Raw genomic sequence first — 25857 nt, 5'->3', positions numbered from 1 at the left:
TCACAGAATTATCCTACAGATTTCTCATCCGTTGCAAGATCATGAATCCATTGGTGATTGATAACTTCGAAAATCTACTCCAACTGACTCCTCAGTCAAGTTTTATGTCTTTATACCATGAGTACCTTACCCATGAAGTGCACCCTTCACCGGGCATCTCCAACCAAGTTTGCTTCCCATACTTTTGCAATTCCTCTGTCAATTTTGATCTGTCCATGCGACCAAAGATCCATGGAATCCCAGATCATCTACGCTCCGATTATATTCCGGAGATATTTTATGTAGAATATGGGAAAGTTAGATCTGATAAAATGTTCTTTACTGACGGTTCATGCATAAACGGGTCCACTGGCTTCGGCATCTTCAATGAAAATTCCCGTGCCTCTTTCAAACTCAAAGATCCTTGTTCCGTGTATGTCGCTGAACTGGGTGCGATATACTACGCTTTAGGGATCATTGAAACATTGCCTATCGACCATTATTTTATTTTTTCAGACAGTCTCAGCTCAATAGAGGCAATCCGCTCAATGAAAGTTGATAAACGCTCATCTTATTTCCTAACAAGAATAAGACATCTATTGAGTGTTTTGGTCGAAAAATTATTCAAGATTACCTTAGCATGGGTTCCCTCTCATTGCTCGATTCCGGGGAATGAGAAAGCGGACTCGCTAGCTAAGGTGGGCGCTTCAGAAGACACACTTTTTGAAAGGCAAATTGCTTATAACGAATTTTTTCACATTCCTCGTCAGGACACACTCGTTAGTTGGCAGCGCATGTGGAGTGAAGATGAGTTCGGTCGTTGGTTACATACGATTATCCCTAAGGTTTCGACGAAAGCTTGGTTTAAGGGATTGAATGTCGGTCGTGATTTCATTCGTGTGATATCTCGGCTTATGTCCAATCACTACAACCTAAACGCGCATCTCTATCGCATTGGGCTCGCAGCAAACAATCTTTGTGATTGTGGCGATGGCTACCACGACATCGAGCATATTGTCTGGTCGTGTATCCGGTTCCATGTTGCTCGCTCTCAGCTCTCTAGAGCACTGAGAGCAAAAGGCAGACAATCGGATATCCCCGTCCGGGATATCTTAGGTAGCCGTGATCCTGATCTTCTGCTTCATCTATACCTGTTCCTCAGAAACGCCGATGTCAACGTTTAATGATGTTTCCTTCGTTGTGTCTCTGTTTCGTATCCCTCCTATCCGATCTATAAACTTTTACTTAGTCGCGGCAATACATACATACACACACTCTTTACAGATACACGGACCAAAGGTTGTGCAGTCCACTGATGATTCAACAAAAGCCAAAGGTTGTACCGCTCATGACAACATGACAACACGAGCTGATGATTGCGCCGGCTAGTGACCATTCTATCCTGGATTCCTCGAGAAGACGCACCACGCTAGATATGGGGTACAGACTAGGGGGGCGTTGCTGATTAATGGTCAGCTGCATCCCAATAGGAAGTATCCTGTGTCGGGCACAGGTACAGATCATTGAAGACAGCAACATCACAATTACGAAAACACTTGTAATACTAACCTCGAGCCAACCGCGAGTAATCGGTTACATATTACTAACATAGTTATAAGGCAAACATTGTCGAAATATTGAACTCCCGGCCCCGTCAGGTTGACGCCATATGAGCCTTAATAAAAATATATATTTTGGATAAAAAAAAGCAGATACAGTTTACGCGAGGATGTTTTGAGTTTTGTTACAAGATACGTTTCGGTGGAGAAAAAATATTTGGCATGACGAGCTTTTCGGAAGAGCGTTTTTTAAACAAGAAAGAAGACATGTGACTCCCATTATGCTAAACGTCCATTACGGAAGATGCTGTTATGCGAAATGTGCTGTTCCTGCTCATTCATCCTGTGCTATCAGAACAGATAAATAATTACATCGCATCACAATCAAATTACGTCACATCATAGAAGAAATGGCGCTTGCGCCACTCCGTTTTTATAGTTTTACGGGGCCATTTTTTCACATTTCTGTAAAACTCCACAGTTGTTTGAAAGGATTTGGTATTCTTTATCGATCTATAAGAAAAAGTAAAATGTCTATTTTAGCGCTTGCGTCACTTTGCGAGATTCGCGACTACAAAGCTGAATTTGACAGCTTGTGTGCGTGAAGCGAATGTCAACAAAGAATTGCAAAAAGAATGTGATTTTTAAACGCACCGTTTTTAACGTTTTTTGCAGCAATTTTCGTAATGGTGAGTATGTATCGAACGAACTATCCTCTAGGATGCTTATTTAGTTGAATCACATAAATTTACTGCAGGGGAAAACGTTTTCTTACCGCATCCAAAGGACACTGTCTTTACTTGTGAAAAAGTAAACAAACTTTCAGGATACTAAATTTTAATAAAAAATTAATATTTGTGTGCAAAATTTATCTTCCAAACGGTTGGAAAATGAGTTTTCCTTATGCAGTGAAAAAAACTTTGCCGTAGCTTAAGTTGAATTTAACTTATAAGTGTTTTTCTGTGACCTTGTTTCATGCATTATCAGGAGCCATCAGTCGGAGAAAATGAAACCTGCTACGTGGCTGTGGAGTTTGCGGATGTGTTCGATTACGCTGCGGGTGGAAGCCGTTTAGTCGTCGAAGGCGAAAGAGTATTCAAAGCTGAATATCTTTCAATAGTTGGTGTTGAAGAAGTTGACGATGAAGGCTTCAGTATTTTCTAGTCCTGCCTCCAATCATCATCTCCAAGCTCGGAACCCCATACAATAAAAATTCGTACGAAAATCTCCTTCTCCAAATGGTTTTTTTTTTTTTATCCCATTTATTTATTTAAGGCTCATTAGCATTTTAGCTGTTACAGAGCCGAATTTTAATCGTGTACATGTCACATGGTTATCATATCTATAATTAGCACATTACACAGTTGCCATTCGCCAGTATTCCTTCTATACCATTACATATGGTACATTCACACAGTAGCCATTTAGGTGTAAGAGTTATTCTTTCTGTTCTTCCATTATCCAGTTGGACCACCGGACAGCGGAGACAGTTGATTGATCATTGTTGAGTTATTTATAGAACAGTAGCCCGATGTGTCTGCAGGGCAGAGCAGTTGTATGGATGAATCGATCTTATTTCGACCGTGGATCGATCTCCATCGCTGATGATTGTTGCATGGACGTGGCTATTCTGTAACAACACAAAGATGGTCAATGAGGGCCCTGAGTTTTGAACTCACGATCGATCGCTTACTAAGCGAACGCGTAACCAATGTGGCTACGGAGACCCCCTTCTCCAAATGGTTGTTTTGTATCATTTGCTTAAGTATGTTTTATTTTATTTCTTTATTATTGCACATTTTGCACCAAGTTGGACTGTTTCACACTTTTTCAAAAGTGCGAAAATGTGAATAAAAGTGCGACCTTGCATCAAATCGATTTGCTGTCTTCAGCGCACTTATTCGTTATCAATCGAAGAATAAGTGCGCTGAAGATACCAACATGATTCGATATTAGAGCGCACTTTTATTCGTATTTTCGCACTTATGGAGAAGGCCGAAACAGTCCAACTTGGTGCAAAATGCACTATAACGTGTTTTGAATAATAAGTAATTAATTCGCCTCTGTGCTTAAGGAATTACTTTGAACTCATCAAGAGGCTACTAATAAACGACTTGTTTAAAAAAGGTAGTTTCAGGGAAGAAACACTTTAGTAAAGGCCTATTTATTTAAAAATATATATTCTTAACATGTCTATTGTGTAGGAATCCGGTATTTCCTCTTCTAGCTTCACTGTAGATTTAGGCATTTGACGATACTGCTTCACGAGAGTCACTGATTTGACAATAGATTCGAACATTTCTCTTGATTTAAGTCCAGTCCATGATACAAGATCGTCATCGCTTCCAAAGGAGATCGCTGAGATACGCTTGACTTTAAGTTTATCCAAATCCGTAGTGTCTACCTGAACTGCTTTCTCTATTGTAGAAACACAGACTTCGGGATGATCTGCACATTCAGCATCGATGGCAAGATCTGAAAGGTTTGGTGTATCATGTCTCTGGTCCATCGCTGTCCCAACTTTGGCACGGTTTGCAGCACGTTCAGCACGGCCCTCAATAAGTCTTTTCCTGGCTTCGCTGATGGGAGGTTGTGGCAAATTCAAGTCGGGAACTGCTGATGGCCTAAGAATTAAGCGATCAGTGGCACGGCTTGTTTCTATAAAAAGTAAAATAATAATAAAAAAAAATTATAATATTATTGCTTCAAGGCGTGTATTACACTTCATACTTGGAGAGTAGAAGTTCGACACGGTGAAATGGAGGCTACTAATACGGGAGGTTTTTGTAGGTTCTATCTTTAGCCGTAGTCGTTGGATCCAGTTAGATACCGCGATTTGTCCATTTTCGGAGGGAAGGCATGAAAAGAAATTCCGGGGCGATATCTCTGCTTACATCCGGGGACGACACAAACAATACGGCTTTTGAATTTTGCAGATTGTTCGGAGTCAGCTTCAAGCAAGTTTCGCCCGACTTGCATGTTCTCCGGGCAATTTGCGCAGCTTTTGACGTCCATATTTCACACGTTCTAAGAAAAATATTTTGAAAAATATTAGAGCACTGATTGAATAGAAGCCAGATCTTTGTATTTTAGGTATTTTATGAACACTAAGCGGATATTTTTATATTAAATTTCATTAATTCGGTTTACCTCTCTCGCAGGTAGATTGACAGAGGGTGTACTTCAACGGCTTTTTTTCACTACTAAATGACAATAAATTTTGGTTCGGAGCATCGAAACAGCTAAGAAAAACTATTTCTCAACAATTTCCACTAATTGTAAGATAAACACGGTACAAGTTTTCGAGAAATCAATATATTAATTACAGAGAAAATATGCAACGGTTTGTTTACATACCGACACCGTACCTTCGATGACGCGAATTACGGCAGTTTATGGAAAAATAACTTTTCATATACACAATAAAAAAATCTTCGAAATTTTGATTTAATAATAAAATCGTTTCTATTTGACTCCCCTTTCAATATTTATTAGATACACTACTCATTGACTAACTGGGATATAATTGAACAGCGTTTGGAGCATGTTGTCGCTGTTGTGGCGAAGCTAATTTCGTTCATCATGAAAGTGCTGATAAACGGCGTCACCAAGAGCCTGTTTATGCACCTTAGGCCAGAAAGAAATCCGTCTGGAGAAGAGTGGTGTCACTGAAAAGGAGACCAAGAGAGTGCCATCATCGAAAATTTATTCCGTTTGATGCATTGGAGCAGCCGCCATTCATAACACGTGCGCAACTCTTTTCGTTTGGTGCTTATCGAGCACTCTAGAATAATCCGGAAAGATACCATAGTTGCTGCAAAATAATCAGTCAGTTTCCATTGGAATCGAAAATTACATTCAAGCGAAAGAGTTTATTTTAATGTTTTCTATTCATATTATAATCTAAGGAATCGAAATTCCCTAGATGCTTGCTATGAAGGCAAGAGTCAAATCTTTCCTAAGCCAGGGAACCTATTTCCCTGGACTTGTTTTTTGTCTCTTACGGGCTAAGCCCCTTCCAAAGTTCCCGTAATCACGAATACGTTTCAGAATCAGACGGCTCCAGATTGGTCCGTCCGAGTGAAACTCGTAACTACTTTCGGATGGGAAAATTGGGAATGTTTTTATACCTTTAATTTTGAGCTCCTTCCTTGTTAGGAGCTCTGGCCTTGGATGCGTGGCGCCTAGTTGTCAACGCTGGTGAATGGTTTCGGATTTAAGGTATCACCAATCTGCCCTTTTTTGAGTTCCTTCCCTGTTAGGAACTCTGATCACGATTACCGCCGGGCGCTCGTCTCGTTGGTTGGAATGATCTCACGTGTTTAAGGTTTTACTAACTTTATTTTAACAACTTATAAAGACTTTACAAAACAAACTTTATAATTGAATTTTAACTTGAAATCGAACTTTTCGATTTGAACTTTCGAATTTTGAACTTGAATTGGCTTCTTAACATGAATTTGAACTTTTCGTGTGAATTTGTGAATTGAACCTTGTCTGAACTGAACTGAACTGTACTGCTCTTCCTAGGCCAGAATCCCGAGTATATATACCCAAGAATTCATTCCTAGGCGTTAAGACTATAAAGGAGAGAAGAGATCTCTCTTTCCTTCTCAGACAACCGAGCCCATATCGATTGTCTGCCTGCTATTTCCCTACATGTAATTACTACCCGCTTATCTCTGCGGACCTATAGCTATTCCCTCTGTTGCTCTCGCTAGAGGGGTACAATTTAGAAAGTTTATTACTCATCGCCGGCTTAGAATGTTATTTTTGTTTACAGCCCTTCGTATATTCGATAATGGGCGAGGCCAGGCTTATTACCAGCAATAATCATCCTTCGCCTGGTGCCTTGTTGTCTTTGTGTATTCCAGGCGCCTTATCTGTCTATGCTGCCTGCTCACGGTCCCAAATGAACACGTGATTTCCTATCTTGTATGCCTGCGCTACACTATGAGTAATACGATCTATTCAGAGGATCGTGCGGGTCACAAATTTGTTTATTTATTTGTCCCTACTTTCTGGTGCGTCATGCACCGCTTGTCTGAAGCTATACAAAAGGAAAAGAAAAATAAGAAAGGGATGAATCACATGGCCGTATCTGGCATTGGTGATTCATTGGGCTATAAATTTTCTATGCGCTCGTTTGCACTTCAATAACATTATTTTGTTTATTGGCCGGCCTTGCTATCTAAATTGGGTCCGTAACATTCCGGCCCTGATAAATCTACTTGTTCGATTTATAAAATTCCTGAACGGACCCTATGCTACCTGTGTTACTTATATCTCTATTTATTTACATGTTTTCGGAGCATCATTTATTTTACATTCATCCTTATATTCTAACAGAGTTTGAAATCACTTTAGTTTCTTCTTTTTTTCAATTCTTCGACACATCGCCTGATTGTCTCTTCAATGTCGGGTCGATGGTTCATCTTGGGTATATTGGCTTTAGCGCGAGCTTTCTTCTATTGGCTGCTTCTTTCGGATATAACGCAGCTTGTCCTCCTCAATGCTTTGTCCTTGACTTATACATCTTGGCTCTGGCGCGAGCTTACATCAGTTCTCGCTCAGTTGGCTGGATCATTTCCTTTGACTATGTCCAGCACTGCTACTTTGACTGCTGGTCGTTTGAGGATCCCCTTAGTGGTTTGTATCTTCACTTGGCGAACTTGACCATCTTTCGCCACAAACGTTTCGATGATTCTTCCTTTGAGCCATTTTCCTGGTGGTGCGTCGTCGTCCGTGATTAAGACGATGTCGTTGACTTTGATCGGTTCTACTTTCTGCGTATTCTTATTACGCTTTAACAGAGTTGGTAAGTACTCCTTCTTCCATCGGTTCCAAAACAACTTGGAATAATGTTGAATGCGTCTCCATTGCGCTGTGTCATACTGACTGGTCGTTGGTGCATACGGTGGGGCATACTCTCTTGCTCTTCCTATTAACGCGTGGAATGGCGTCAACACTTCATCGTCGATGCAGGAGACTGGTATGTGTGTCAACGGTCGAGAGTTGACTAAGAATTCCGCTTGGATGAATGCGGCTTGCAACGTTGCTGCTGATGGCTTGCTTCTGTCCCAAACTTTCAGGATCTCTGCTAGTGCCACTTTGACGTTTCTTATTAATCTCTCCCAAGCGCCTCCAAAATGTGGTGCTGAAGGTGGGTTGAATCTCCACTGGATTTCCATCTTTGCTGCTTCATTTTTGCCCATCTTCTCGTTGATTTCATTGACCAGCGACTTTAACTCTCGCTCTGCTCCAACGAAATTCGTTCCGTTGTCGCTGTAGATACTGGTGACCTTTCCTCTTCGGTTCTGGAAGTTCCTTAACACGACCATGAACGCATCAGTACTGAGATTTTCTGCCATCTCAATATGTACTGCTCTTGTTGAGAGACAGGTGAATATGACGCCCCATCTCTTCTCGAGCGATCTCTTTACCGCTACTTCGAAAGGTCCGAAGTAATCTACTCCGCATTTCGTAAATGGAGGTATATGCGCTTCTGTGCGGAAATGTGGTAAATCTGCCATCATCGGCTCTACCGGAGTTGCGCGTCGTATTTTGCACCTATTGCAATTCTTCTTGACGTTTGCTAATACTGTTCTTATATGCAGTATCCAATACTTCTGCCGTAATGCTGCTATGATGGTGTTTTCGCCGTGGTGGAAATATCTTTCGTGTGTTGCTTTCACGATCAAATACGTATATGGATGCTTTTGTGGGAGCAATATTGGCGTTCTTGTAGTCCATGGTACTGACATGGTTTTCTTCAAACGTCCTCCACTTCTCATTACCCCTGCCTCGTCTAGGAAGTATGCGTAACTGACCAATGGTCCTGACGCTATTGTTCCGCCATTGAATAAAGTTTCCATCTCTGTTGGAAACGCTTCCCATTGTATCTTTCTATAGAGCACGTTCTCAGCTCTTTGGTAGTCTTTGTACTCAATGTCTGGAACATATCCACGACGTAATCTTTCCTTTATCCTGTTTAATACACAAAGGTTCTTCACCAACTTCCACCAATCTGAGTACTCCTTGTACTTATCGATGAAACTAAGTTTGCATAGTTCTTCGTGAACTAACACTGTTTCTCTCAACTCTTTGTCTGTTTCCTTCACTTCAGTGGAAGGCCATGACGACTCTGAGAGCTTTAGGAAATCAGGTCCCTCAAACCATTGTGATTTTCCTAGCTTTTCCTTTGTGCCTTCATCGGCTGGATTTTCATCTGTTGGCACCCATCGCCATTCATTTTTCCTGTTGTCTTCCAGGATTTCACCTACCCGATGCATTACAAATGTGCTTCTTCGTTTCGGGCTTTTGATCCACGAGAGCACAGTTTGCGAATCGCTCCAAAATGTTTTGCTAACAATCTTTAGTCTTGTTTCTTCTACTATCGTTTTGGTTAATCGGCTTCCTAAAACGGCCGCTTGTAGCTCTAGGCGTGGTATGCTCAATGGTTTTACTGGTGCTACTCTTGATTTTGCTGATAGAAGTCTTACGTGTGGTGTGTTTCCAGATACACTTCTTACGAACACACATGCACAAAATGCTTTCTCAGAAGCATCTACAAAGGTGTGTAGTTCTACTTCACCTGTTCTTTCTTCGAGGATGTATCTTGGTATCGTTACGCTCTCAGCAGATTTAATAATTTCTAACCAGTGTTGCCAGTCTGACTGCAACTTCTCGGGAATTTCGTCATCCCAATCTATATTTGCTATGTGCAGCCTTTGCATGAGGATTCTTCCATGCACAGTTATATGAGTCCAAGTGGATCGTAGACACTCATCACGAAGGCTAGTACCTCTCTCTTTGTTGGTAAACGTAGCATTTGTGTAACATCACTTCCTAGCTTGTCTAATTTGATTTGATAGCCGAGTGTGTCAGATGTGGTGTTCCAATATACACCAAGTACCTTTTCGGTCATTGAATCCTTTTCTTCGAACATTTTGATTCCGGAAATTTGTACACGTTCCGAGGGTAAACTTTGAAGAAGTTTTCTGCTGTTTGACACAAAGTTTCTGATGTGGAAACCCGCGTGATCGTGAATTTTCATAACATGTAGTACTATTTCTGCTGCCTTATCGAGCTCTTCAAAACTATCCAGATAATCGTCGACGTAGTGTTGCTTTATGATTGCTTCGGTCGCCACTGGACAATATTTCCTGAATTTTTCTGCGTTGTGGTTTTTAACCGCTTGTGCACATGACGGTGAACAGGTTGATCCGAATGTCATCACCTGCATAACGTATATATCAGGTTTCTTGCTGCTATCACAATCTCTCCATAAGAATCTCTGAGCGTGTTGATCTTCAGCTCGGATTCGTACTTGATGGAACATCTCTTTGATGTCTCCACATACAGCAATTGCTCCTTCTCGGAATCTTACTAAAACGCCGAACAATGACGTAGTAGCATCCGGCCCTGATAACAGTTCCGTGTTGAACGATACACCTTGTATCTTTGCCGCTGCATCGAAAACCAACCTTGGCTTAGGTGGCAACTTATTTTTGTTGTGCACAATAAAGTGTGGAAGATAATACACTCTTGGTACCGGCTTCATAATTTCTTCCTCTGACAGTTTGCGGATGTAGCCTTTCTTCTCGTAATCCGCAAATGTTTCTATTGCCCATTTTTTCAACTCTGGGTCTTTCTTTAACATTCTCTCACTGGTTGTCAGCCTTTTTGCTGCATTGTTGTAGCTGTTTGGAAATTTCGTTTCCTCATCTTTCCATAGCAGTCCAACTTCGTATCTACCATCCTTGTATTTCATAGTACTTTTTAATATTTGTTCAGCCTTTTCTTCCTCAGCTGATTTTGGTAGATTCTTGAATAATTTCACACCGAAGTCTTCGGTGGAGAAATATTTATGCAAAGCCTTGTTCATGTCTTCTTCTTGCTGAATGACCATGATGTGTCCGCCTTGCACGTTGGACGATATGTTGCCGAACATGAACCATCCAAGTTTGGTTCGTAGCGCTGTGGGCTTGTTCGGTTTTCTCATTCGCCTTTCGAATGGAATCAACAAGTGACTGTGACTCAGTCCAATCAATATTGTCGGGCGTATACTGCTGTAACTGCTCAACGGCAGATTCTTGAGGTATGGATACCTTTTCTCCATCACCTCCTTGTTGAAGCTTTGCTCTGGGAGTTGGAGATTCTTTATCGTTCTCACTCCTTTCATGACGTATTCTTTTTCATTGTTGCCGTTGATTCGTACCTGAACTCTACGGCTGTTCTGTTCGTTTCTCGTGACGTTCTGCGTCCATTTTAGTATGAACGGATCAATTCTTCCGTTGAGCCCTAACTTGTTCGCAATCTCCTCGTCTATTAGAGAGAGTGATGACCCCGCATCCAAGAAAGCGAACGTGTTGATGATTTTGTCATTATTTTTCAGCGTCACAGGAACTATTTGGTAGAATACGTTGGATTTTGTTATTTGTTGGTGATTGTGTATCTCACCCTCTTGTGTATTTGGACTACTTCGTCCTTCCGATTCATTTTGACCACTTGTATTTCTCTCTTGAGATTTATGAATCAATGGATGATGTTTGAACTTACATCCATTAATTCCACATTGTTTTGCTCTTTTGCAGTCTCGCATCATGTGATTTGTGAATGCGAGGCAGCTCAAGCATACCTTTTCCTTAAAGGCTAATTCATTTCTTTTTTCAGGCTTCATAGCCTTGAATCTTGTGCATTCGAGGAGTTTATGATTCCCTCGACATGCTTCACATTTTCGTTGGTTTGTTGGCCGGTTCTCCTGATGCGTATTTATATTAACTCTACGCTCAGGCCTTAGTTCTCGCGGCTGCGGTCTACTTATTTCTCGCGGCTGCGGCCTACTGGTTCCATTCAGCAGTCTATTGGTTCTTGAATGAGGCTTCAGCCACTCATTGAGATCAGCTAAAGTCTTTGCCCCGTCATACATCTCTTCGGTCCACTTCACCTGTAGACCGTAGGGAATTTTTCTGATGATATCTTCCACGAGTCTGTGGTCAATCAAATACTCTTCTCTGTCCATCAGAGACACATTACAGACGAGATTATCCAAAGCTTCGGATATCTCGGTAATCAAATTCCGACTCTCCCTTTTAATGTTGGTGAGTTCGGTCAATAATTCTTTGTAGACTAGTTCGGGTCTTCCGAAATTATCTTCTAGTCTATCGATGATTTGATCCATATTATTTGGATCCATCATTAGCTGTCGGACGCTCCTCTCTGCGTTTCCGTACAGCACTGTTTGCAGGCGATTCAAATTTTCAAGCCTGTTAAATTGACCTTGTTTTGTGGTCTCATCAAAGGCTTTTTTAAATTTCGGCCATTCTCGTGCCGCGCCTCCAAACCTTGGCAAGCTCATCAATGCCTGCCGTTTCAGGTAGACAGTCCATTCTGGTTCTGCCTCCTGTTCTTGACCATCGCTACTTTCAATTTGATTTGAAGTGCTTGGTTTTGATTCTAAATTTACTGTCCTCATGGACTTCACCAGAGCTTCCATTGCCGCTCTGTTCTCTTGTAGGATTTCTTGCAAGCTATTTCCGGAGACTGATTGTTTTACTTTGACCTTCAGTTCCATTAATATCTTTTCCGTGCTCATGCACTTAGGGCATATCCACCTTTCCTCTTTTTTAGGTAGATATGTGAGTCCCACACATGAAATGTGGAACCACCGATCGCATTCATCGCATGCGACAATATCTTCTTTGGCGTTTTTGTCCGTGCACAGACGGCAATGCCCATTTGGGTTGGCCTTATAAGATGCCATTTTTAATAACGCGATTCCTTCTTGAATGCACGTGAGTTCAATTCAGATCTTTTTTGAGTGCTTGAATTTTCAAGTCTTATCTCTTTCTTATAAACGTGATTCCCTTTTGAATGCACGTGTGTTTCAAATCAATTTCTATGAGTGCTTGAGTTCCAAGTCTTATCTCACTCTTACAACGTGATTCCCGTTTGAATACACGTGGGTTCAATTTCACTCTCTGGCGCGAGAGTTCCAATTTAAATTTTGACTTCTTAGTCTTATAAAATCGTGATTCCAACGATTTACTCCTCTTGCGCGAGGATTCGTGCTGATCTTTTCGTCTCCGCGAAGGTGGGTGGGTTACTCCGCGAAGGTGCGTAAGTTTTTACTCCTCTCTGGAGCCACCAAAATATAATCTAAGGAATCGAAATTCCCTAGATGCTTGCTATGAAGGCAAGACTTTTCGCTCGTCCTCTCTCGAGCGCTTCGTGATTAATCTAGGGAACTTATTTCCCTAGATGTCGGCAATTGAGGCCTAAGAATCACGGGAGTCAAATCTTTCCTAAGCCAGGGAACCTATTTCCCTGGACTTGTTTTTTGTCTCTTACGGGCTAAGCCCCTTCCAAAGTTCCCGTAATCACGAATACGTTTCAGAATCAGACGGCTCCAGATTGGTCCGTCCGAGTGAAACTCGTAACTACTTTCGGATGGGAAAATTGGGAATGTTTTTATACCTTTAATTTTGAGCTCCTTCCTTGTTAGGAGCTCTGGCCTTGGATGCGTGGCGCCTAGTTGCCAACGCTTGTGAATGGTTTCGGATTTAAGGTATCACCAATCTGCCCTTTTTTTGAGTTCCTTCCCTGTTAGGAACTCTGATCACGATTACCGCCGGGCGCTCGTCTCGTTGGTTGGAATGATCTCACGTGTTTAAGGTTTTACTAACTTTATTTTAACAACTTATAAAGACTTTACAAAACAAACTTTATAATTGAATTTTAACTTGAAATCAAACTTTTCGATTTGAACTTAAATTTTGAACTTGAATTGGCTTCTTAACATGAATTTGAACTTTTCGTGTGAATTTGTGAATTGAACCTTGTCTGAACTGAACTGAACTGAACTGAACTGAACTGAACTGAACTGAACTGAACTGCTCTTCCTAGGCCAGAATCCCGAGTATATAAGTTAACGACGAAACTGCAAACCCAACTTGGAAACAAACGCCAACCGCCCCAAGCGTGTATCTCGCTTCATCAGCAGCATCAAACCTCCCACGATTAAACATCCCGTCAGCAACGCGGCCAGCCAGCCAGCCAGCCGTTCAACTATCAACGAATAACGCACAATCAGATATTCCGTCAACAAGGTGTCATATTCCGCCAGCTACCCAACTATCGATGGAATGCGCAGCGAGACCGTTGTATGCTTAGTTTAGTAAACAAGATTAGGGAAGTTATAAAAAGGCTTCAACAATTTGAATAAAGAGCATTATAGTAGTAAACGTCGAGGAACGTAGTCGAGTAGTTTTTTTAAAAACCCCGAAAGGCCATCGAAGGTCTTGATTGGCGCAGTCGTGCGGATTAATCTCGTGTCTTCGAATCGCAATCGAGCGCCCGCGAGTGAATATCGTGGACTTGAATTCGTTACCGAGAAAAATCCGCGAACCGAAAGATAACTTTAGTGAAAGATAACCCCGAAGTGAAGTGTATTTCCAAAACGGACATTGAATATAAGTGTACTGGAGCTCTTGGATCCGAGCGAACATCGGAAATCAGGTAAGCTTTTCCTATTTTTTAGAAAACTAACACAAAATCAACTGTGAAAATATTAAAAATTAAAAAAAATTAATGAAAAAAGTGATTAAGCGTTGTTAACAAGTGTCAAAATATATATTCAAATTATACAAAGAGAAAAAAAAATTATTGATTGTGTTCTAGTGCTAAGGAAAAATTAAAAATAATTAAAATGAGCCATCTTCACCAACAAGTTGCCGATTTGCAACAAGAGTTGGCAAATCGAGATGAATTAATTCATCAATTAAGAGTTGAAGCGCAAGGCGCTGCCGAAGCTGTTAACGCAGCTCGAGCAGCACAAGCCGAACACGCAGCGCAAGCAGAACAAGCTGAACAAGCAGCGCAAACCGCGAACGAAACCGCTGCCGCCCAGGCAGCAGCAGCAAACAATGTAATTAGAGGACAACAAATTGAAAGTGTCCTCAAATCCCTACAAACACCGCAAATTCTCCGGGACCTACCGTCTTTTGACGGCAATCCCGTAAAACTTCACTCCTTCATACGATCAATCGAAAATCTCATCCCAATAATTGATTCTGTGCGAGGAACAAATATGCACACTATTTGGACCCAAGCCATTAGATCAAAAATTGTCGGTGATGCCGATAACGTTTTAGAACTATACGGCACAAATTTAGAATGGAAAGAAATTAAATCGAATTTAATTACTCATTACAGCGACCGAAGAGATGAAATTTCTCTTACTAGAGATCTCTTTGGAATCAGTCAAATTGGATCAGTTGAGGATTTTTATGGGAAAATATCTCACATTGTATCATTGTTAGTAAATTTGCTGAATATAAACGAACTGAACGTGCAAGTGAAAACTGCCAAAAATTTATTTTACCAACAAATGGGTTTGAAAGTCTTTTTGTCAGGCTTGAAAGATCCATTAGGTCCAATTATACGTGCGCAAGCTCCCCGAAATATGAAAGAAGCTTTACGGCTATGCTTAGAAGAAAAGAATTATCATTTTGGGAAATATACTCCTAAACCTCAACCTCCACCAATTCCCTCGAAACCTAATTCACAATATCCACCAAACCATAATGCAAAATCTTTCCCTTCATATCCAATCCAATACAGAAAACCGTTCCCACAATTTCCCCCGAGACAAAACCATAACCCCTTCCAACAATACACACCGCGACCACAGCAGCAAAATTTCCAATACAAACCCAATCCATTTAACATTCAAAAACCCCAGAACACACTTCAATTTCCCCAAAATCAATTTGTAAACAAAAATGCATTTGCTCCAAGACATATACCACAACCAAGGCCAATACCTATGGAAGTTGATCCATCGATAAGATCGCGGCGAGTAAATTATATAAACAGGCCGAATTACCAAATTCCAGAAGAAAACGCTGAAAATAAAAATTATCCACCCGAGTTCAATGATCATGAATATGATCAGCAGCAATATTATTACGAACATACAGAAGAAGAAAATATGCCAGGGTCACAACAAAATCAAACTGATGATACTGCAGAAATGACGAACGAGCCGATAGCTGAACAACAAGACGATAACGAAACTGATGATTTGAATTTTCAGACGGTCGAATATTCACGGCCACCAACATAAATAATTTCATCCCATATATCGTACTTGAAACAACAAAAGGTCCCCTACGGTTCCTTATCGATACGGGAGCCAATAAAAATTACATCGATCCCAAGTACGTTAATATTGACAAATGCAAAATCACAGCACCAATGCGCATCCGAAATGTAAGCGGTACGCACAAAATAAATCGATATGCCAAACTTAATCCTTTCCCACAAATTAAGGGAATAGAAAAACAAACATTTTTCGTATTTCGGTTCCATTCATTTTTCGATGGACTAATTGGATATGAAACCTTGAAAAATGTAAAAGCAAATATTCTGACCGAAACTAACGAACTACAATTTCCCGATGGAAAAATTAAAATGTTTCGAAAATATCCAGTTATCAAGAAGGTCCATCTAAATTCAAATGAAACTAAAATAATTAATCTCACAATAGATACCGAGAACGGAGACTTTTTTCTCGAAAGTGATTATTTCATTCAACCACAAGCAGTAATTCATTCCGGATTATACAGTATATCAGACAAAAACGCTCGTGTTGTGATTACAAATTATTCAAACGAGCCATGCTCGATTAATCTAGACAAAACATTTTTGACACCAGAGATCAACAATTTTGAAACAGGGCACAGAAGTGCATGTCCATCAGGCGAAGTCATGAAAAAATCCCTTTTTGAGCAACTTAGAGTTTCGCACTTAAATGATGAGGAGCGAAACAAACTTTTAAAATTAATTCATAAAAATGAGGATGTATTTTTCATTGAAGGCGAGAATCTTACTTTTACTAGTGCCATTAAGCATGAAATAAAAACAAAGGATGATTTGCCTATACATTCTAAATCATACCGTTACCCATTTTGTCATAGGGAAGAGGTACAGCGACAGATTTGCAAAATGCTTGAGCAGGGCATCATCCAACATTCCAGTAGTCCGTGGACGTCACCTGTGTGGATAGTCCCGAAAAAAATGGATGCTTCCGGACACAAAAAGTGGCGCCTAGTAATAGATTACAGAAAATTGAATGAAAAAACGGTTGATGACCGTTATCCGATACCCAATATCACAGATGTTCTCGACAAGTTGGGACGTTGTATGTATTTCTCAACTTCAGATCTTGCTTCCGGCTTTCATCAAGTCGAAGTAGAGAAAAAGGATATTCCTAAAACATTGCATTTAGTGTCGAAAACGGGCACTATGAGTTTTTGAGAATGCCGTTCGGGTTGAAAAATGCACCTTCCACGTTCCAGCGCGTAATGGACAACGTGCTAAGGGAACATATTGGTGTCATCTGCCTCGTATACATGGATGACATCATCGTTTTTTCAACTAGCCTCACAGAGCATCTTGACAATTTGGCGAAAATATTTGCAACTCTTCAGAGACATAATTTGAAAATACAATTGGACAAGAGTGAGTTCCTTCATAAGGAAGTTGCTTTCTTGGGCCATATTGTAACGTCCGATGGAGTTAAACCAAATCCGGATAAAATTGATATCATTCGGAAATGGCCTATCCCAAAAAATGAAAAGGAACTTCGAGGTTTCCTAGGTATACTAGGTTACTACAGTAAATTTATTCGAGATTTCGCTAAAATAGCAAAACCCCTCACAAATGCTTTGAGAAAAGGAGAATCGATTACACACTCAAAAGAATTTGTTACTACTTTTGAGAAATGTAAAACAATTCTCTCTGGAAGTGATATTTTACAATATCCTGATTTTTCAAAACCATTCATATTGACAACAGACGCTTCTAATTTCGCCATTGGAGCCGTTTTATCGCAAGGTCCTATTGGAAGCGATAAACCAGTAGCCTTTGCTTCCAGAACATTGAATAAGTCTGAAGAAAAGTACTCCACAATTGAAAAGGAGCTTCTAGCAGTGGTATGGGCGTGTAAATATTTCCGGCCATATCTTTATGGACGCAAATTCATTTTGTACACCGATCATAAACCCCTTACTTATGGTTTGAATTTAAAGGACACCAACAACAGATTAGTTCATTGGCGTCTCTCTTTAAGTGAATTTGATTACGAAATTAAGTATCGACCAGGAAAACAGAACACTGTTGCTGACAGTCTTTCTCGAATACGAAACGAATTGAATGTAAACGAAAATGATTCCTCTGATGACATAAGCATGCACTCAGCTGATACGGACGACTCTGAATTTATCAAATGTACAGAACTACCACTGAACACATTTAGTAACCAGATTGTTCTCAAAATTGGTCCAGATGAACCTGACAAATATGAACAAATTTTTCCAAAAGTATTCCGAAGAACAATAACTAAGGTTGGTTTTGGAGTCCCAATACTAATTAGGATATTCAAAGATTACATGGATCTAAGGCGCGTTAATTGCATACTTTGTCCAGAAAATTTGATAAACAGTATACAGATAGTATATAAAAATTATTTCAGCAGATGCAAATCATTCAAAATAGTTATTACCCAAAAATTTTTAATCGATTTAAAAACGCCGGAAGAACAAAATCTAGTGATTGAACAAACACACGAATCAGCTCACAGAGGTGTTTGGGAAAATAAAACATAAATTTCGAAACGTTATTTCTTTCCAAAAATGAAATTCAAAATTCAACAATTCATTAAAGTTTGTGAAGTATGCAATGTCAATAAATATGATAGACATCCATATAAAATTCATCTTGGTTCTACACCACACACTAAAAAACCCTTTGAAATAGTGCATATTGACATTTTTTTGAGTCAACCCTTTATATTCTTATCAGCAATTGACAAATTTTCCAGGTTTGGAACATTAATTCCTATAAAATCAAGAACAATTACAGATATAAGGAAAGCCTTGCTCAAATTATTCTCCACATATGGTACACCTGGATTGATAGTAAGTGATAATGAACCGGCTTTACGTTCCGCAGAAATTAGAGGATTAGCTAGTAATTTGAATGTCCAGATGCATTTCGTGCCCGCGAATCATAGTGAAAGCAACGGACTGGTCGAAAGGTTTCACTCAACCATAGCTGAAATCTTTCGATGCATTAAACCTCAATACACAAATCTAAACAATAAAGAAATTTTCCTAATAGCTTGTACTCTTTACAACAATACAATACATTCAGCTACAAGATTAAAACCTAGAGAAATATTTTACGGTTTGAAAGATGGACACGAACGGCCTCTCGACATTGATTTAATGCTAGAAGAAAAGAACAAATTCTATGATGAGGTTATTTTGGCGAATGAAAGAACGCAAAATAAAAATCTAACCTACCATAATAAAGGTAGAGAAATACAACCTCCCATAGAAGAAAATAAAACAGTTTATAAACTGATTCAAGGAATTAAAGGAAAAACTAAAGAAAAATATCACCTGACCAAAGCTATTGAGGACAAAGGAAGAGTAATTCTCGATAGGTCTGGACGGGAAATTCATAAAGAGAATATTGAAAGAATATGAACTAATATCTTTTTCTATTTTCAGGATGGACGTTTCATTAATCATTATCCTACTGTTCCTTCCCTTTTCCCACAATAAATTTATCCAATTACACGATATCACAAATAATCCTGGAGCGCTAACTTTAAGCGCGGGAGAGGGCAGAATTCAAGAAGGATACAATAGACTACTTCACACTGTAGATTTGCAAGAATTAGGAGTCACAATTGAAATACTGGAAAATTTAATACTGAAGGTTAATAGTTCAACAGGTGATTTTTCTAGGCTTATTTATATCAAGTTTAAGGAAATTAATAATACATACAAAGCCCTTCTCCCAAACATTCAAAGAAACAAAAGATCAATCGAAACATTAGGCAGTGTTTTAAAAATTGTTACAGGCAATTTAGACGCTGAAGATTTACGACACATTAATTCAAACATAGATGCTATTAAAAGATCTGAAAACAAACTAATGGAACAAAATAATAAACAGATTGTAATGAACCAAGAATTCAAAAATCGTATACAAACATTGACAAATGTAATAAAACAGCATGAAAATGTCATATTAAAATTGAATACACAAAAAGGATATGTAATTACAGAAAACACTAAAATTTCCATACTTTTTCAGTTAGACATGGTGTTACAAACACTAAGAACAATAGAAAATACGATAGCACTTGCCAAATTAAATATTGTAACCAGACAGTTATTAACAATCAATGAACTTAAAATTGTAGCCGAACAATTAAAACAAGCAAATGTTAAATTAGACAGTTTAGAAGATGCATACAACTACCTCTCGATAACTGTGCTTTACCATGGACGCCATCTCATCATTAGCATCGACATCCCAAGGGTATCACCCATAATTTACGAAAGAATGATTATCGAAGAACTCCCAATCTTAAATAAAACCGTCAATATTGATCACCAAACAGTTCTAGTGCATTCCAACGAAACAATGGCAGTCTTAGCAGAGTTTGAACAAATAGCCAAAATCCATATTTATAAACGAAACCAATTGTTGAATATTACCAACGACTTGTGTGTTGCACCTTTAGTTCGAGGACGAAGTGGGAAATGCCCCTTCAAAGAAACACCACCCACAACAGAATATAAACTTTTGACTTATTGAACATTAGTAGTCAAAGCTACGCTAGAAAGCGTTGTGATGAGCAGTACTTGTGGTATAAACCGAAAAGAACTCAAAGGCAACTACCTTATCATATTTCAAAATTGCTCTGTAATTATTCAGGACAGGCTATTCGAAAATCTAGAATTGCACTTCAACCACCCGATTATTTCACCTCTCGAAATAAATCAAATAGAAGAAACCTCATTAGAAAAATACTACAACACTTCATACTTACATGAAATGCACATTGAAAACAGAAAGCATTTGGATTCGCTGAAAATACACAATTTTTCATCGATTGGAGCAATGTTTGCCTTAACCATGATAATCATCCTTGTTACAATCTACAGAAGACGCAACGCGATAGCAACATTTTTTATAAGACGCACGGGACGTGCTTCTCTTGGGGATGGAGTAGTTAACGACGAAACTGCAAACCCAACTTGGAAATAAACGCCAACCGCCCCAAGCGTGTATCTCGCTTCATCAGCAGCATCAAACCTCCCACGAATAAACATCCCGTCAGCAACGCGGCCAGCCAGCCAGCCAGCCGTTCAACTATCAACGAATAACGCACAATCAGATATTCCGTCAACAAGGTGTCATATTCCGCCAGCTACCCAACTATCGATGGAATGCGCAGCGAGACCGTTGTATGCTTAGTTTAGTAAACAAGATTAGGGAAGTTATAAAAAGGCTTCAACAATTTGAATAAAGAGCATTATAGTAGTAAACGTCGAGGAACGTAGTCGAGTAGTTTTTTTAAAAACCCCGAAAGGCCATCGAAGGTCTTGATTTATATACCCAAGAATTCATTCCTAGGCGTTAAGACTATAAAGGAGAGAAGAGATCTCTCTTTCCTTCTGAGACAGCCGAGCCCATATCGATTGTCTGCCTGCTATTTCCCTACATGTAATTACTACCCGCTTATCTCTGCGGACCTATAGCTATTCCCTCTGTTGCTCTCGCTAGAGGGGTACAATTTAGAAAGTTTATTACTCATCGCCGGCTTAGAATGTTATTTTTGTTTATAGCCCTTCGTATATTCGATAATGGGCGAGGCCAGGCTTATTACCAGCAATAATCATCCTTCGCCTGGTGCCTTGTTGTCTTTGTGTATTCCAGGCGCCTTATCTGTCTATGCTGCCTGCTCACGGTTCCAAATGAACACGTGATTTCCTATCTTGTATGCCTGCGCTACACTATGAGTAATACGATCTATTCAGAGGATCGTGCGGGTCACAAATTTGTTTATTTATTTGTCCCTACTTTCTGGTGCGTCATGCACCGCTTGTCTGAAGCTATACAAAAGGAAAAGAAAAATAAGAAAGGGATGAATCACATGGCCGTATCTGGCATTGGTGATTCATTGGGCTATAAATTTTCTATGCGCTCGTTTGCACTTCAATAACATTATTTTGTTTATTGGCCGGCCTTGCTATCTAAATTGGGTCCGTAACACATATAATACTGCAATCAAATGCATTTCGTTTTGTGATTTTTCAATCAAGTTGAACTAACAGGAAAGCTTCTGAAGATTGTTCTTCCCGATCAGTAGAATATTTCCATATCCAATATTGGATGCATAAAACCTTGTGCCTCCAAAGTAACGCTCTCGTTTTAGAAATTCCCCAAATATTCATTTATTCATTCATTCAGAATGGATTTAGATTCAACTTCAAACAAATGATCACTAAATCAACGATAGTCCTACATCAACCTTTCAATATTTATTAAATACACAACTAATTGGCTAACTGGGCTGAAATGGTTAACCAGTTATCGAATTCCACTCGCCAACTGGCTGACATGTCAAACGTCAAATAAAACTGCGAGGAACTTCAATGTATTGTTTGATTGGCACTGATTGGATCGTACGCTTGTGAACGTTCCAAGAAATACGTCTATTAGCGGTCGGTGAGCGTAGGGGTAGCGATCATGAGCTAGTCAGAAAGTAAGTTCAATATTACACTATACAACCACTCTATTTTTCTAAGTTTCCAGAGATATATAAGAAGTCGGTTGAATGAAAGTATATAGTGTAGGATACAATAACTGTCTTCATTTATAAGACTGTTCATTTAAACTTTATTGTTGTGTTCAGGCGCGAAGCATTCAAAAAACTAATATTCCATAACAATGAAACCGGGTGGAAAAACTCTCTCCCTTTACAAAATTAACGTCAATTTTAAATGAATTACAATACGTTTCTCATTCGTAGGTTATCTTTAGTTCTCAACCAGTTCAAATAACCCATTCAGGGTAGCTTCGACCAAGCTGCGCCACACACTACAAGTATCTGGTTCCACGCAGAGGATACTGCTCGTTCAAGCTCTTGAAATTACTCATACTGCTTGTGAGCTGCATCTACTATTCGTACCATCATTCCTCATAAGTTCTTGAAAGGCTTTGATCTGGTAAACAAGCTGACCAGTCCAGAATCTGAAACCACTATTCATTAAACCATGCCATGACCTTCCGAAATTCATGAATTGACAAATTGAAAAATCAAAAAGAAAAGTAAAAAAAGTAAATGATTCTGAAGTACTTCGTTGCACTTCTGACTGTTCATTCGAGTTGATGAAAAGCTATCTGAACCAGACATTTTTGAGTATATTTTCCTCAAACCATCAAACTGCAGCCTACAAAGTTAGGTGTTGAAAAATTACATGACACGTTCCGTAAGCATTTCCAGTATGAAGAAATTCTATTCAATTTGAATTTATTTTTGTCACAAAAGTTCTCCTGGAAAAGTGAAACCCATGGGATTAGGTTCCACATTTTAACCCCTACCCTTCTTTCCACGTGGTCTGTGGACGGCCCCTGTCAACGCAAGTACCCTTAGAAAAATCCTCGGTCGAAAACTACTAAATACATTTGGTAATGCAAAATTAGTAGAATGTACAAATTTTTTGTACATATTGTCAACAAACCCGCATCCCTACCAGAGATTAGTATATTTTACTCGATAACATTAGTAAGCTTGGATATTGTCATATCTGAAAATTGGTGAGAAAAGCGCGTATTAACCATTTTCATTGTTCCCATAAGGCAATACGGAGGTATAATAAGGATATAATTCTGATACGTGCATTTTCGGCGAGAAAATGTAGCCGATATTGGGCTTCCGAATCATGGTTCTGCTTGACATATGTGTTTATTAGTACGGTCGAAAATGACTATTGGTAGTATTTACCAAAAAATTCGTTATATTTACTAATTATTTCTCTCAGTGTAGCTGACACTGTCACAAAAGCTAAATTCATTCTAAAAGAAGATCTATCTTCGCATCTGGCAACTCTGGTTGGAAGAAACATCAGGGATGCCAGGTGATTTTTTCAAATGTCTTCACATGGTACGGAAAAATGTCTTCACAATCATATTTGAGGAAATGAAAATTCATAACTTATTTTGAACAATCTTTGATATATTATTCAATGTTTATTCTAATTGATATTGTTATACAGCGTGTTTCATTGAACTTGAGGTTTTGAGGTATGAGATTTTGAAGTTTATTTCATTAAATTTGAGGATAGAATATATTGCACAACATCGAACTAATTTTTATGAGTTTAGAAATGATAATGAACCTGCTAAACCGTTGATTGAGTGAATATTTTCGATGAAATTTTCGACCAATAGTAGGAATTTTATGGAAATAATATCCCCCAAAAATCCATATACACGACCATACTGAAACGTTTTCACATACTTCATAATGTCTTCACAATATCAAATGTTTTCACTGTAAGTAAAATATCTTCAAAATGAAGACATGTCTCCAAATCTGGCATCCCTGAGAAACATCGACATCAATCCGCGATGTTGAATGTACAGTGTCGACGCCTGGTGGCGATATTCGTTACGTGATCAAGAATAATTTCTATCAGATTAACAGTTTTTAACAGGTTTCGAAGTCAGTTTTAAATTGCTAAATTTGAATGAAAATTTTTACTTTATATTTTTCGATTGCTTAAAAAATGTGCTTCTGATCTTTAGTTAACAATTTCTTTACACATTTTCTGATATTTTCACTAAAACTCATAATGGATAATAGAAATAATTTGAGTACCGGTAAGTTTCTTGGTTTTTTTTTCAAAAATGAATGCTTTATTCTGCAAAAATGGTTTCAAATTTAATATTCAAAGTATTGCCCAACGCTAGTCACAACTTTTTCCCATCTTTCTGCCATTTCACGGATCCCTTTGCGGAAATAATCGGCCGGTTTGTCGGCTAACCACGAATCGATCTAATTTTTAACTTCATAAAAATTGGAGAAGTGCTGATCAACCAGGCCAGGTTGCATCGATCAAAAAAGGTAGTAATCGGACGGAGCAATATCTGCAGAATACGGCTGGTGGGATAGGACCTCCCATTTCAACGTTTCCAAGTATGTTCCGACCGGTTTCGCGACATGCGGTTGAGCATTGTCGTGCTGCAAAATAACTTTATTGTTTCTTTGCTCGTATTCTGGCCGTTTTTCCTTCAGTGCACGGCTCAAACGCATGACTTATCGTCGGTAGAGGTCTCCCGTAATGGTTTTATTCGGTTTTAGCAGCTCATAATACACCACACCCAGCTGGTCCCACTAAAAAGACAGCATAACCTTCTATTACCTTCTATGAATATTCCGTGCGGCCGTCGATGTTGATGCATGGTCGGGGTATCCATACGTTGCCCGACGTTTAGGATTGTCGTAATGGACCCACTTTTCATCGCCAGTAACGATTCGATGCAAAAAACACCTTTCTTTTATGCCGTTGGAGCAGTTGTTCGCACGTGAAAAAACGGCGTTCGACGCCTCGTGGCTTCAATTCATACGGTACCCAATGTCCTATCTTCGGATTATCCCCATTGCTTTTAAACGATCGGATATGGTTTGCTGAGCTACCCTAGGTATATCTGCAAGTTCTTGTTGCGTTTGTGACGGATCTTGATCGAGTAAAGCCCCCAATTCTTCATCTTCAAACTTTTTTTTACAGTTGGGGCATGGTCACCATAAACTTCCACCAAAATACGATGACTTTCCGCAGCTTTTTTCTTCATATTGAAGTAATGAAGTAACACTCCCCGCAATAACACTCTCGTTGGTACGAAATTCGACATATTCGAAGTGACGAGAAACTATGTTGTTTACTTTCCCACTTTTTGACATATACTGAAAAAGACGCGCAATGACAGTAGCTTTCCAACGAATGTCTGGAAATTCGATTCACTGGAATAATAATCAAGTTACGCCATCTGTTGTAAAACCGAAGAAACATACCGGTACACCTAATATATAGTCATATACAATTTTTGTTGAAGATTTTTACACATATTGCGAAACAATATTTTACTCTATTGACGAATGTACGCAAAGCTGAATCAGCTAGTTGAAAAAAAATAAAGTTACAATACTTATAACAAGCCATTCCTCGTAACTCACATAGCACATTGTAAAATGATGGTTTTCTAACCTTTTCAGCGTGGAAAGAATATATGAAGCCGGGAAACTTGAAGATAAATTCTGATTTTTCTAGAAAATTTGAACGAATTTCATACCAAAAAAACAAAACATCCTCATTTTACTTGCTGCGCCATCTGGTTGTAAATCCAACGTAAATTCGTCAATTGCATAAATAAGAAACAGTAAGCTTTC

General features: G+C 39.2%; 4 protein-coding genes across 7 annotated transcripts; 1 reads left to right on the top strand and 3 right to left on the bottom strand.

Moving 5' to 3' along the window:
• Window positions 1-40: 40 nt before the first annotated feature.
• LOC129775682 (uncharacterized) lies at window positions 41-2610 on the top strand. The gene is made up of 2 exons (XM_055780687.1): window positions 41-2227; window positions 2526-2610. Exon 1 carries the CDS (start codon window positions 42-44, stop codon window positions 1161-1163), a length of 1122 nt encoding a protein of 373 aa, XP_055636662.1. The 5' UTR covers window position 41; the 3' UTR covers window positions 1164-2227; window positions 2526-2610.
• An 891-nt stretch (window positions 2611-3501) lies between these two features.
• LOC129778348 (uncharacterized) lies at window positions 3502-8006 on the bottom strand. 4 transcript variants are annotated; one of them, XR_008743424.1, is made up of 3 exons: window positions 5669-8006; window positions 4269-4565; window positions 3502-4196 (listed from the first exon to the last, which is right to left on the bottom strand). XR_008743424.1 is itself a non-coding variant. In XM_055785212.1 (2 exons), the coding sequence occupies exon 1, from the start codon at window positions 7907-7909 to the stop codon at window positions 7109-7111; it is 801 nt and encodes a 266-aa protein (XP_055641187.1). In that variant the 5' UTR covers window positions 7910-8006; the 3' UTR covers window positions 3502-4196; window positions 5669-7108. The 4 variants fall into 4 exon arrangements, 2 of the variants coding, with proteins under 2 accessions (XP_055641187.1, XP_055641188.1); XR_008743425.1 differs by lacking the exon at window positions 5669-8006 and adding an exon at window positions 4689-4922; XM_055785212.1 differs by lacking the exon at window positions 4269-4565.
• Window positions 8007-8108: 102 nt separating this feature from the next.
• On the bottom strand, window positions 8109-9274 carry LOC129773827 (uncharacterized). The gene is made up of 2 exons (XM_055777480.1): window positions 8317-9274; window positions 8109-8254 (listed from the first exon to the last, which is right to left on the bottom strand). Exons 1-2 carry the CDS (start codon window positions 9272-9274, stop codon window positions 8109-8111), a joined length of 1104 nt encoding a protein of 367 aa, XP_055633455.1.
• A 20-nt stretch (window positions 9275-9294) lies between these two features.
• LOC129773826 (uncharacterized) lies at window positions 9295-12303 on the bottom strand. Its single transcript, XM_055777479.1, has one exon. The coding sequence runs from the start codon at window positions 12301-12303 to the stop codon at window positions 9295-9297; it is 3009 nt and encodes a 1002-aa protein (XP_055633454.1).
• Between the last annotated feature and the right edge of the window lie 13554 nt (window positions 12304-25857).

The sequence above is a fragment of the Toxorhynchites rutilus genome, chromosome 3, assembly GCF_029784135.1.
Source record: "Toxorhynchites rutilus septentrionalis strain SRP chromosome 3, ASM2978413v1, whole genome shotgun sequence".
In the NCBI taxonomy this organism is placed as follows: Eukaryota; Metazoa; Arthropoda; class Insecta; order Diptera; family Culicidae; genus Toxorhynchites; species Toxorhynchites rutilus.
The sequence above is the reverse complement of the archived record's forward strand: the minus strand, read 5'-3'. Positions and strand labels throughout refer to the sequence as shown.

What these genes read in the sequence shown, in the direction of transcription:
- LOC129778348 (XM_055785212.1), bottom strand. Translation starts at nt 7,909, where the DNA reads ATGGCAGAAAATCTCAGTACTGATGCGTTCATGGTCGTGTTAAGGAAC.
- LOC129773826 (XM_055777479.1), bottom strand. Translation starts at nt 12,303, where the DNA reads ATGGCATCTTATAAGGCCAACCCAAATGGGCATTGCCGTCTGTGCACG.
- LOC129775682 (XM_055780687.1), top strand. Translation starts at nt 42, where the DNA reads ATGAATCCATTGGTGATTGATAACTTCGAAAATCTACTCCAACTGACT.
- LOC129773827 (XM_055777480.1), bottom strand. Translation starts at nt 9,274, where the DNA reads ATGCAAAGGCTGCACATAGCAAATATAGATTGGGATGACGAAATTCCC. An exon ending in GGTAATGAGAAGTGGAGGAC is followed by an intron (nt 8,255 to 8,316) that starts GTTTGAAGAAAA and finishes CTCCCACAAAAG; the next exon opens with CATCCATATACGTATTTGAT.